Source organism: Phocoena phocoena, chromosome 5 (genome assembly GCF_963924675.1).
Source record: "Phocoena phocoena chromosome 5, mPhoPho1.1, whole genome shotgun sequence".
NCBI classification, from domain to species: domain Eukaryota; kingdom Metazoa; phylum Chordata; class Mammalia; order Artiodactyla; family Phocoenidae; genus Phocoena; species Phocoena phocoena.
In genome coordinates, this window is record NC_089223.1 from 29,925,776 (window position 1) to 29,939,906 (window position 14,131).

Below are 14,131 nucleotides of genomic sequence, written 5' to 3' on the forward strand. Positions count from 1 at the left end.
TAGGAGGCTATAGAAGTTCTCAAAATGTATTTTTAATAAACAAAACCCATAATATGACCTAAATATAGGTCATTTTATAATCACTTATCTATTTAAAGTATTATAATCCAGAATGAGAATTTATATCTTAAAAATTTTAACAGATATTATTCCTTTAAACTAGGTTCCACAGTCTACTACTTTCCTGATTTTTACCGTCAAAAATTTTAAAGCTTTGATTGGCCAATGGAATCATGTCTCTTTTCAACTGTATAAATGAGGAGACAAATTAAAAATTTGCTTAACAAAGACAGGATCCCTTGACATTTTAAGCTCTAAAAATTTTACTTATAGGGAATCTGAACTGATTTTTCAGAATCTCAGAGTATAAAAACAAAAACAGGACCACCTAAATATATAAAATGTGCAAGATGATCAATATTTATCCATTACATTGTTCCTTCTAACACAAGTCAAACAAGTGAAGTTATAAGACTTAGCAATGCTCACAGAGCAGCTACCTTGATCAAAACTGCCGAGAACAACATCATGGGCTTAAAATACTCAGAAAAATATTTGTTGGATGGATGGCAGGCAGGCTGGCAGGAAGAAAGAAGGCTACCTAGCAGCTGGATCAATTTCTGCTGGCAAAATTAACACCCAAATTGAGATACTAAAATTTTTAGAAGAGAGATCAATAAAACCATTAAGGGATAATAGGAATAACAAGAAAAGCAAAATATGAAATCTAAACCCCTTTATCCAAATGAGAAAAGACTTTTAAGGTTCACTGATAAAGACTTTAATTTAAATATATAAGCAACAGTTCTACTGGAATCAGTTTAATTAAATTCATTTTTCAATTAAATATACCTTAAGGTGAAAGAAAAAGCAACTAACATAAAATGAAATTGAGTACACAAATAAATCAACTGAAGCCCTATATACATAATAATGTTACCTACCACGTCTGAATTTAGAACAGATTTTCCTATACCCTATTAATGTGGTGCCACAGCATCACAGAACATTCTAAAAGAATGCTTTAATATTCTTTAAAGAATTTAAAACTGTTTAAAGAAACCTGTGTCTTTCAGAACAAATAACACTTTTAGATCAATTATTTGCATATCTGAAAAGTCAATTGATGATGATGATTCAATATATCACAAAATATCCATAAACAAAAATTATGATCCAGAAATAACAATGTTACTACTCACAAAATGTGGAAATTTAATTTTTTTAAACTTATATCTCTTATTAATGTTTATATATTTTACTTTCCCTTGGTAAAAATTGCCAAAGAAACATAACTTGATTATGTCAGTGATTACTGGTTATTTTATTTCTATAAAAAATCTGTTTAAAATGGAATGTTGTTTACAAGAAAAATACAAATAATTCATCTCAAAAGTATCAAAACAATGTATTTACAGAGGAAGTATCTAATCAATTAAACAGGTAAGTTAAGAGAAACATTTCTACCAGACAACAATTACTTATGTCTGACCTAAGTTAATTGATTTGCTAATGATACCCATCAAATCTGATAAACCCTATGCTGTAGTCTCTCTCAGTCTGTAAAGGTCTACATGTTATTTACACTAATAAAACATTAATCAAGGACCAAATTTATGGCAGCTACTCTATAAATGGGGTCAAGTCAGGTCAGACATACATAAAAAGAAAAAAAACGGTTGGTCTCTGCAGTGAAAAGAAAACCCTTATTACTTATTCTTCCTGCCCCTGGGATTAAGTCCAGTAGTTGAACACTGCTACACAAATACATCCATTGCTATGTAAACTCATTTAACCTTACTGTATTAAATATTTATAAAAGGAAAGTCCAACCTACTGATTTCAGAAAAATAAATCTCTAAATTGTCCCTTTAAAATATATTCTACTCTCTAAAGAAAGAGAGAATAAAAATTTCAAATATTACCTCCACTATTTCACTAAAGAATGTTAGTTCTCTTTATACCACAGTTTCTTTGTAACATCTGCTTAAAAGACAAAGGCTGAAGTACTTTCTATAGGCTAAGCACTAAGGTAAAGAAGACAGTTCCTAATGACAGGAGGCAAACAAATCCAAACAGAGTAAGATAAACATAGATAAGAAATCAGGAAAAAGTTATTACAAAACCTACAATTACATGTGATATAAAAACAAATAAGTTATTCAAATAATTCTTTCTCCAATAAGAAATAATAAGAATCAGCTGTTCTGGATTAAATATTTAAGAACATAAAATTTATTTCTTCATGAGACAAAGTTTTAATGTAAAATATTTATTATATGTATATGTATTTTCTTTCCTCTTGGTAATAATCTTCAAAGAAATATCACTTGACTATTGTCAAGATTATCTGTATAAAGCAAACTTCTGTTTAAGAAAGTATGTTATTTACATGAAAAATATAAATAATTTAAATAAAAACTATAAAAACAATATACTTAAGCTGAAAGTATCTTATCAATTAAACACAAATATTTACTGGTTTTGCAAGGCACTTCTCTAGGAGCCAGGGATATAACAATAAGCGAGAGACAGAGGGACTGCCCTCACTAAACATATACTGTACAGGAGGAGACAGACAATAAAGACAAAACATGGGGAAAGAATAAAAGATATGGGGAAAAATTTTTAAGAAATTTAAAGAAAAATTTTAAGAAATGAGGTAAAAATAACCTGGGCAACAGATTTCAGGGAAGACTTCTCTGACAAGGTGACATCTGAACTGGGACTTAAATCATAATGAATCAGACGTGTAAAGATCTGGGGGTAGATCTTCCAGCTATGGTAAAATAAAGAGTCCAACAAATCCTTTCCCAGAAAAACAAGTATAGAACTGAAGAATAAAAATCATTTCAGTGTTCTGAAAACTGACCAAAAGCAAACAACAAAATCCATAATAATTTTATTCACAAAAATGTGCTAAACACTAAGTAAGAACAAACGAAGTCTGTGGCAATCTTTTCTGGCAATTCCCCGCCCAGACACCACAGGTGTGGTAGTTCCATCGGTCTCTGGCTGCTTATGGAAACCAGCAACTTCACTGCCAGAGATGGATGACTTGATTTGAAAGAGAGGACAGAAAATGAAGAAAATGCATGCCAAGCCGAAAACTGGAAAGACCTATAGCTCTCCTAGAGTGAGATTACATTTGAAGTTAGGGAGAGCAGGAGACCAGAGAACAAACCAGAAATCAGAGAGGGAGATCCTGGAAATAAACTAGCTTAATAAGAATTTCACACATGGCTATCTGGGTCCCTGAGCAGATACAGGGCAGACTCGAAAAAGATCAACAAGAAGTAAAAGCTAGAGGATGAAAACTACTTCAAATTTAAATGTGTCCATCAAAACCAAATGCAGATCTACCAGCCATACACGGTCAAAGGTTTCAGAAAGACTTCTGATCAATCATTCACTGACCTCAAAGCTATGGAAAAAAAGGGGTGACCCCTTAAAAGCTAGACCAAAAAAAAAAAAAAATATGAAGAAGAATTCTAAAACAGCTTAGCAACAATATTAAGAACACCTTACCACAAGAGAGACAAATTCTGCAAATTAAGCCCAAGCAAGTAACTTCTAAAACTCAACAAATAAAACCAAATCCAACAACTATAAAAAGAACTATATACCACGACCAAGCAGGAATTAACCCAGGTATGCAGAGTCGGTTCAACATTCCAAAGTCAATTAATGTACTCCATCATACATAAACAAGCTAAAAAGAAAAATCACATGATATATCAACAGATACCCAAAAAGCACTTGATAAAATCCAACGCCCATTCATGATAAAATCTCTCAGTAAACTAAGAATAGAAGGAAACTTCCTCAACTTGACAAAGAATATCTATGGAAAAATCCAAAAGCTAACACCATACTTAATGGTGAGAAACTAGAAACTTTCCCATTAAGATCAGTATAAGACAAGGATACCCCTTTTCAACATTGTACCAGAAATCCTAGCTAAAGCAAGAAGACAAGAAAAGGAAATAAAAGGTATACAGATTGGTAAGCAACACCTAAGAATATCTCTGCTCAGAGATGACATGACTATCTATGTAGAAGATCCAAAACAGCTAAACCTTTATCTCACACCATACAAAAATATTAACTCAAAATGAATCACAGACCTAAATGTAGAGGCTAAAACTACAAAATTTCTAGGGATTAAAAAATATTTCTAGAAAAAAAAAAAGAAAAAAAGAAAAGATCTCAGTCAGCTTGGAATCTCATGTTTGTAGACTGTATCGCTTACCATCCCTCATCAGTGGGATGATGAAAAAAAAAAAAGAAAGAAAACCCTAGTACTTGTTTTGACCTAAGATTTCTTGAATTTGCCAACAAGTCATAATCCATAGAAGAAAAAAATAGGTAAATTGTACTTTATCAAAATTAAAAACTTGCTCTTCAATGAAAATGAAAGAACAAGTCACAGACTGAGAGAAAATGTTTGCAAATCATGTATATGAGAAAATATTTATATCCAGAAATACTGATATATAAATTACTGTTTAAAAGTCAGAACTCATACAGTGAATGAAATTTTTAAATGGGCAAAAGATGTACACAGACATTTTCCCAAAGAAGGCATCTGAAAAAACACTCAACAGGATTAGCCATTAGGGAAATGCAAACAAAAACCAGGGTAAGATACCTACTAGGCTAACTAGGAAAATAGCTTGGCAGTTTCTTAAAAAATTAAACACAGACTTCCCATTCCACCAAGCAATTGTACTCCTATGTATCTACCCAAGAGAAATGAAAACATATGTCCACACAAAGCCTTGTACACAAACACACGTAGAAGCATTGTTTATAACAGCCAAAAACGGAAAGCAATCCAAGCATTCACTGACTGCAGAAGGGATAAACAAAATGTAGTATACCTGTACAATGGAATACTATTAATCAGTAAAAAGGAACAAAATACTGATACATGCCACAGTATGGGTAAAAGCACCAGGAATTATTACAAGAACAGTGTTGGAGAAAGTGACAGTGATCCAAAAACTAAAAGCAATGAGAAATAAATGGAAATTATTTGGGGGTATGTAGAGACACCACTGATGAGGGATGGTAAGCGATACAGTCTACAAACATGAGATTCCAAGCTGACTGAGATCCTGGTCTGAGAGTTCCCTGAACTCCTCTCCTTCTCCGAGCTTGTCTTCCACCCTACCTCAGCCATTTATTGCACAGTCATATGCCAGACCTCATCATTTCCAATAACTGAATGGCCTTGGTTCTACTTGCCCCACTCTCTAAACTATTACCTCTCATGTTTATAGCTCACTCATTCTATTACTATCACAACTAACAGTCCTTAGAGCTCCAATCCATCCATCCTATCGTTTTCTTTACAGTCACTCTCCTCTTTACCTAGCTTAATAATCATAATCCTGTAGTCAATGATTACAATCACTCTCTAGCACAAAGAGACTCCCTTGGCCTTCTCTCCCCCATATTCACTTGGCAAAACCTAAACCCACCGAAACCCAACTCTAACTCGACTTCCATATTTACCTCCCAGACTCTGCAACTACATAAAATGCCTTCCCAGGTTACTGTAAAAGACCCATCCATGCTCTACTTTAAAGCCAAACCCCCATTTGCATACAAATTCACCCACTCTCAAATCAACTTAAAAACATCACTCCAGAAATTCTCACCTATCTCTTCTACATTAATTTCCCCACTCCTCACCATGAAACTGTTCTCTTGTTCTCATTTTTTAAAAACCCTACTTCCCTTGACTCTATTCCCCCCACTCCATTTTATTTTTGCTCCCCTTTGTAGCAAAATTCCTCTAAAGAACTGTTTATACACATTCTATAATTCCTCTGCTCTTATTCTCTTCTTCTTTTCTAAATTCACTACAAATAGGCTTTTTTCCACACCACTCTCCCAAAACTACTCCTGACCAAGTCAGAAACAACTTCTGAGCCCGTGGTCAAATCTCAGTCATCACCCTACCACCTTAATGATTTCATCTAATCTCAAGGCATTAAATATCATCTATATTCTTATAACACTCAAGTTTAGAGCTCTAGTCTGGAGAAATAATTAACAACTGCCTCTACCTGGATGTCTACTAGAGATATAAAAATCAGTATTTCCAAAACTGAATTCCTGATCTTCCCCAACAACAGTTTTATCCACAGCCTTTTCCATCTGGTTGATAGAAACACCATCTTTTCAGCTGCAGAGGCCAAAATTCTTAAGAGTAATACTTGACTCCTAGCTTTGTCTCACAATCCACATCCAATCCATTAGTAAATCCTATCAACTCTACCTTCAAAATATATTCATAATCCTACTACTTCTTACCTCCTCTACTGCTGCTGTCCTAGTCCGCGACACCATCATGTTTAACTAGAGTTACTACAGTAGTGCCCTAGTTGATCTCTTTGCTTCTATCCTTAAATTCTTACATAAATCAGCCTTTTAAACATAAGGCAGATTGTCTCCCTCCTCTACTCAAAATCCTGCAATGATTGTTATCTCCTGCAGAATGAATTGCAAAGGATCTACACGAATCTTGCCCTATGCCTCTGACCTCATTTCTTACTTCTCTCCACTATGATCACTTATTCTTGCTATACTAGCCTCATTCCTCAAATATGCCAGGGAAGCTTTCATCTGTTTACTGGCTGTTCCCTAGGACTGGAATGCTTTTCCCCTACATGTCCCTATGTTTAACTCCTTCACATCATTCAAGTGCTTGCTTACGTGTCAATTGCTCAGTGATCTGTAATATAACCGCTCTATTTAAGCTACTCTATAAAGGTATCAAACCTTTATATTTCCTTTAAAAATCACCATTTCCCTCAACCTGCTTCACATTATCTTTTTCCAAACAACTTACCACCTTTCATATATAATCCACTACTTATTTTGTTTATTGTTCATAGTCTGCCAATGACTGTTCAAATGTAAGATCTACAAAAAAAAGAATCCTTATCTGTTTTGTTTATTGTTGTATCCCCAGAACCAAGGACAAGTCATGGTACACAGTCAGTGCATAATAAATATTGGCTGAATGAACAGATGAGGAAACGGATGCTCACAGAAGTAAAAGTACTTCCCATATATCAAAGCTGAAACTTGAACCCAAGGCTAACTTCAGAGCTAAAACTATTAATCACAAGAGTATGTTGCCTAATCTACTAACTGTAACACTAACTTGCATAATGGAGGGCATTTAGACTTATTAGAACCTAAACAAAATAGACTTTTTTTTCAGCTTATAAATTCATTTGTTTACTTTATTCTATTTTATTTTTAACATTTTTATTGGAGTATAATTGCTTTACAGTGGTGTGCTAGTTTCTGCTTTATAACAAAGTGAATCAGTTATACATATACATATATCCCCATATCTCTTCCCTCTTACGTCTCCCTCCCTCTCACCCTCCCTATCCCACCCTTCTACCTGGTCACAAAGCACCGAGCGGATCTCCCTGTGCTATGCGACTGCTTCCCACTAGCTATCTATTTTACATTTGGTAGTGTATATATGTCAATATATACACTACCACTCTCTCACTTTGTCCCAGCTTACCCTTCCCCCTCCCCGTGTCCTCAAGTCCATTCTCTAGTAAGTCTGCATCTTTATTCCCGTCTTGCCCCTAAGTCATTCATGACCATTTTTTTTTTTAGATTCCACATATATGTGTTAGCATATGGTATTTGTTTTTCTCTTTCTGACTTACTTCACTCTGTATGACAGACTCTAGGTCCATCCACCTCACTACAAATAACTCAATTTTGTTTCCTTTTATGGCTGAGTAATATTCCATTGTATATACGTGCCACATCTTCTTTATCCATTCATCTGTTGATGGACACTTAGGTTGCTTCCATGTCCTGGCTATTGTAAATAAAGCTGCAATGAACATTTTGGTACATGACTCTTTTTGAATTATGGTTTTCTCAGGGTATATGCCCAGTAGTGGGATTGCTGGGTCACATAGTAGTTCTATTTTTAGTTTTTTAAGGAACCTCCATACTGTTCCCCATAGTGGCTGTATCAATTTACATTCCCACCAACAGTGTATGAGGGTTCCCTTTTCTCCACACCCTCTCCAGCATTTACTGTTTGTAGATTTTTTGATGATGGCCATTCTGACTGGTGTGAGGTGATACCTCATTGTAGTTTTGACGTGCATTTCTCTAATGATTAATGATGTTGAGCATTCTTTCATGTGTTTGATGGCAATCTGTACATCTTCTGTGGAGAAATGTCTATTTAGGTCTTCTGCCCATTTTTGGACTGGGTTGTTTTTTTGATATCGAGCTGCATGAGCTGCTTGTAAATTTTGGAGATTAATTCTTTGTCAGTTGCTTCATTTGCAAAATAGACTTTTATAACCACTTCTCTTAAAAAAAAGAACTAGTGTTAATCAGTGTTTTGCATTAAGTAGAACAAATACATATTCGATCAACAGCACTCACTAACTCTTTTTCTATATATAAACTTTAAAAGCATCTAATACCTCAGTGTTGAAATTCAGCCAAAGAGTTATTTATTTTTTTGATGAATAAGCACTTTGAAATTTTTGCTAAAAGACTAAATTATTAGTCATTCACTCATTGAGAAATATTTATTGATTTCCCAACACTTTCCAGACTCCAGACTACAATTTAGCTCTGTTTCTCATATAGATCACTGCAATAGCCTTGTTATTGTTCTTCATTTCAATTAGGTCTCCTCTGCTTCAACCCATCCTAAACATCACTGCTAGTTATCCTCCCAAAACCCAAGTATCACAATGATAATACTTTCTTAAGACCTTTCAAGGCTTCCTATTGCCTTTAGATGAAAATCCAAATACACCACATTAGACCTTTTATGGTCCAGATAACCAATTCTGTTCCAACAATTCACACACATACACATGCACACACACTCACACACGTACATACACACCTTCCCACATCACAGTATCTTCAGATATTCTATTCCCTCTATTTAGAATGCTTTTCACACATATGTCCTCCAATTTATCAATAATCCCAATTTTCCAAAGTCTACATTACTAACCTTACTCAGCCTTGAAAATACATCTCAGGAATCATGTTTCCCTGGGGAGGTTCTACCTAATTCTTCTGAACTAAATTGTGTAGTCGTTCTCTTTTTTCACATTCCTACCTTAATAACCTATATGTAAATACTTCTAGCACAGAATTTACTATATGGCATTAGTTGCAGGTTTATTTATTTGTATTCAACACTAGTCTGTGAGCACCTATAATTATTTACTGAGTGAAATAATTTTAGTAGCATTTACTATAAAGTAAAGTTAACAGAACCCTCTTCTACAACATTAATGAGACAGAGACTAAATTCCTAGTTACTGGTTCAAATTATTCCTATAGTGATGGTGTCAGTCTCTCAACTCTAGACAGAACAGTATAAAAAACGTTCTTAAACAATAATTTTGTTCAGTATTCTATTTCCAATGACAGCCAATCACACCTTTTAATCTATACCCTGGGTCTTCAGTCCAAGTAATCCAAAATCAACTGCCACAGGCTTCCCTGGTAGCGCAGTGGTTAAGAATCCGCCTGCCAATGCAGGAGACACGGGTTCGAGCCCTGGGCCAGGAAGATCCCACATGCACGCGGAGCAAAGCCCATATGCCCCAACTACTGAGCCTGTGCTCTAGAGCCCGCGAGCCACAACTACTGAAGCCCGCACGCCTAGACCCCTTGCTCCGCAACAAGAGCCACTGCAATGAGAAGCCTGCACACTGCAACGAAGAGTAGCCCCGCTCACCACAACTAGAGAAAGCCTGCGGGCCGCAACAAAAACCCAACACATCCAAAATAAATAAATAAATAAATTTATTTTTTAAAAAAAGAAAAAATCAACTGACACGAAACAGACCCAAAGTAGTCCACTCATCATTTCCTCAATTTATTCTTACTCTTTAATTCTCTCACTTTCTTAAATCTATTTTTTCCTTGTATCTTTCTTTTTATCTCTGTACTTCACTTTTCTTTCCTACTACTGACTATTCTTTCCTTGAATTCTTCTTCTCTTATGCCCAGGCCATGACATAGGAGAGATAACATAGACCATATTAGTCTATTTATTGGCTCTACAAATATAATAGAATTTTCTAGGAAGCCCAAATAAGTATCAGTTTTCCTTATATCTGCTAACAGAACCATCAGTATACTTTTGCCAAAGGTTTACTTACTGAAAAACAAAGAACTGACTTGATCATTAAGCACATAACGATGAAGAGAACAAAATGATTAAATATTGAAATATTTGTAATAATTAATATCTAAGCTCACTATATCACTGACTGCAAAAACAATATAGTACCAAAAATACCAGTTCCGATGGCAAAAATACAATAACACTTTAAAGTAAAATATACATGGATATAAAATAGATTACCTTCCTTCGTTGACAAGTTCAATAAAAGCAAGGCCTGCATTCTTCTGAATAGAATTCTGCCACTCCTAAAAAACAGCAGAAAATAGCTGAACAAATTTCACTCAGTAGGTTATTTCTTTAAAACAATAATTATGAAAAACATCACCCATATCAATTTCATACTTAATTGAAATTGATTTAATGAAAATTAATTAAGTTCCAAAAGATCTTAATGGAAAAGTTTTGTTAAACATGCTGCCTACCCATTGCAGCCCCATGAACACATAAATAGCTGACATTAAAAAGTAAACTAAACAAGTTAGCAACAATTTGATTCTAGATAAACTAAATGAGCCTATCTATATTTATCTTGCCCTTTTAGTTCTGTACCATTATATCCTACTAATTTAACTGAAACAGTTTGAAAGGAAAGCAGCAAAGAAGACCAAGGACAGAGGTTTTGTTTTTGTTTCTTTAAGAGATGCATCACCCCAAATGAGGGGAAGACGGAATTAAGTACCTCCCTAAACTTAATAATAGCACACATTCCACAAAAATTGATTAATGATTAAGAAAGAGACAAGAGATCAGTGAATTTGGCTAGACTACTTGTAAGCTGAAAAACTATAATTTAGTAGCATATGAATTAGCAAAAGATGGTATAAAATTATTAATATATTCTTTATGAACAAGTTATCCATTAAAAAGCCCCCTGGTGTTCCGGTGGTTAAGAATCCATCTTCCGATGCAGGGGATGTGGGTTCAATCCCTGGCTGGGGAACTAAGGTCCCACATGCCGCAGGGCAAGTAAGCCTGCGCCCCACAATTAGAGAGCCTGTGTGCGGCAACTACAGACCCCACGTGCTCTGGAGCCCGAGCACCACAACTAGAGAGCCCCCGTGCTGCAACTACTGAGCCCACATGCTCTGGAGCCTGTGCACCACAGCTACAGACAAGCCCGCGCAACACGACTAGAGAGAAGCCCACGTGCTGCAACAAAGAGCCTGCATGCCCCAACGAAGAGCCTGGGTGCCGCATCGAAAGATCCCCGATGCCCCAACTAAGACCTGACTCAGCCAAAAGTAAAAAGTAAATAAATATTTTCTTAGAAAAGCCTCAGAAGAAAATTAACCATTAATATATACAGAAATGAATTTTTTAAGCCTCATCTCAAAACAGATATAAAATACGCATTAATCCAATAAAGCTGGGCCCACACGAATTGAAATGTAGCTAGATTTGAGAAATGCCAATGCATGCATATGTGTATTTTTTAAAGAACTAGACATATATACATAATCTTTATGTTCCTTAAAACTGAAGAGCCCTTATATTCCACCTACATAATATCCTTTAACTAATCTTTTTTTGTCCTTTTATAATGGTCAAAACAAAAGACAGTGCTGGGGACCTTACCACTGTTATCATAAGCAGTATTCATATATTCTGAATCTAACACCTTGAAGAGTTTTTAATTCCATGTAATTTCACCCCTGAAGACTGTTTTGTGTCATGCCAAATTCTGATTTAGTTTTAAGCCTCATCCTTTCACAGCTACTTTCTCCTTTTTATCCCCAGTATTTATTACTTTCATGTTTTGAAAAACCCAAGATGGCCCTCAGGACTGAAATGGCTTTAGCCATAATTTTGTTATAGAGTTCTATTTCATGAATAGTGTCAGCAAGAATATACTAGCAGAACATATACAGTAGAATGAAAAGTAGATATAAAGTCAGTCAGAAAATTTGAGGGTAGTAATTGGCTAGGACTAGGTGAGAAGATAAAGCAATATGTTGCTGAGGAACAAGAAGTCATGGGATCTATGTTCTCAAACTGACTATGACACTAACAGGATATGTCCATAAACAGATCACTATACATCTCTAGGCCCTCGATACCCCCTTTAAAAAATTCTTAAAGATGTGTGATTTTATGATTCAACAACTTTTAAACATTTAGAAATTAGTGGCTCATAAGTCCAAAATACATAGTCTCAAAATTCACAATTGCCAGCATATTGAAACAACAAAATAAGAGATCTTATATTTCTTTCACTAAGGTAAACCAAGTCAAGGAGAAATGGAAATACCCATCTAATTTAAAATCCTTTTCTTCCCAGCAAAATGAAGTAAACAGACAGACAATACAAAGGAAAGCAATCAAACTCCATGAAGAAGTAAACCTCTGAGAGAAGAGGATGTGTCATACCCTCCACTCTTCTCAGAAATAGGAGGAAGAAAAGAGAAAAAAGCAGAAACCGCAGGTAAGTCTTTTGATCCTGGTCCAGAAGGTTCCACACCTCACTTCCGAGGCAGAGCACAGGGAGATGCCAAGACTCAAAGAGTTGCCCTAAACCTAGTAATGGACAGGAAGAGTAGATAGAGACAGATTTAATGGTAGATGGACCTAAAACAGCCTCACAGTAACGCATGCCCTTGGAGGAGTCAGAAAATTATCACAGAAAGATGTACACATAGTTGAGGCTTTGAGGGGATAAGGAAAACACAGTTGTAACCTCTGTTGATAGACAGCAGGGAATCAGAAAGGATGGTAACAGAGGGATGCCCTAGTCAAGGAACAGAAGCAAAATCTCACTCCTCAGCTCTTATGCCCAACAGAGCACTCTCAGCAAGCCACCTGGAAATCTGATACAGCACCAGAGTATGAGGGGGCAAGACCCTAAACTGAGTTTTCCTTTAGATCACTTACTTGAGGGAAAAATCTCAAAAGGGAAATTAAATTTAGTAAAAAGAAAATAAAGTTACTTTTCTCGCTAGAAAAAAAGAAATTAGGAAGAAAGGCAAGAGGTTACCCCATATATAATTCTTCAGATCACACATGTTATTTTCAAAAGTATCTACTAGTATTATTTTTCTCAAATCCATTTTCTCTGATTTAAATCGGCAACAGGTGGGGATTTTTATGTCATACAAAACTCAAACCCCACATGAAAAAATCAGTAACAGTAGAGACACTCAAATTTTAAGTATACAGGTAAACATCACTTTGATTTTATTTTCATTTACGTATACAAACTGACTTTTACTGATAATGTAAATTTAAATTTCACAAAGATTTTAAACAGCATGATTTAGGTCAGATAGAAAACTAGTTAAAGTTACTATAACTATAAAAACATTACCATCTAAAAATTTTATGACTTCAACTTAAGTTGGTATGTCACAATTTTTTTCTTTTAAATTAAAAACAAATTAGACATGAAAATACACATAGAACTGGAAGAGTCCAATTTTTCTTACAAAAGCTCAGAAACATATTTATGACTGCTAATACATCTGGATTCTTGCTTTCTCAAACATCATCTATAAACTCATACTATTTAACTTGTAGTAACAGCTATCTAATAAACACCTGGAATAAAACTTTTCCACCAGTTAAAAAAATTAGACAAAATGAGAAATGAAGTGAAAATACAAATCTTACCTATGCTTTGGGTAGTTCTAAAAATCTCACAATTCTTAAAGATATGAGAGTTTTAATTTGCCTATAATCCATTCCTAATTATAAACTATTTAACATTTAATAAAATATCACATACCAGGTACATAAAGATATACTGATAGGAATTAATAACCCAGGTAAAAAGAAGCTGAAACCCATGAGAATAGGAAATTAATTTGTTTTAATAAACCCAGCTGTTAGTCAAAGCCAACAAGTTTTCTCCATACTAAAACACTGACTACAATCCTTAAGGAAGCCACCTAAACTACAAAGAAGATTCAT

General features: G+C 34.9%; 1 protein-coding gene across 4 annotated transcripts in view; it reads right to left on the minus strand.

The window, feature by feature from the left end:
- Positions 1–14,131, minus strand: part of LRBA (LPS responsive beige-like anchor protein) — a 748,187-nt gene that overhangs the window by 492,089 nt on the left and 241,967 nt on the right. For all 4 annotated transcript variants that reach the window (XM_065877627.1, XM_065877625.1, XM_065877628.1 and 1 more), the window contains exon 34: positions 10,409–10,473. In XM_065877627.1, coding sequence (XP_065733699.1) covers positions 10,409–10,473 — 65 coding nt within the window. The remainder of the gene's footprint in view (positions 1–10,408; positions 10,474–14,131) is intronic.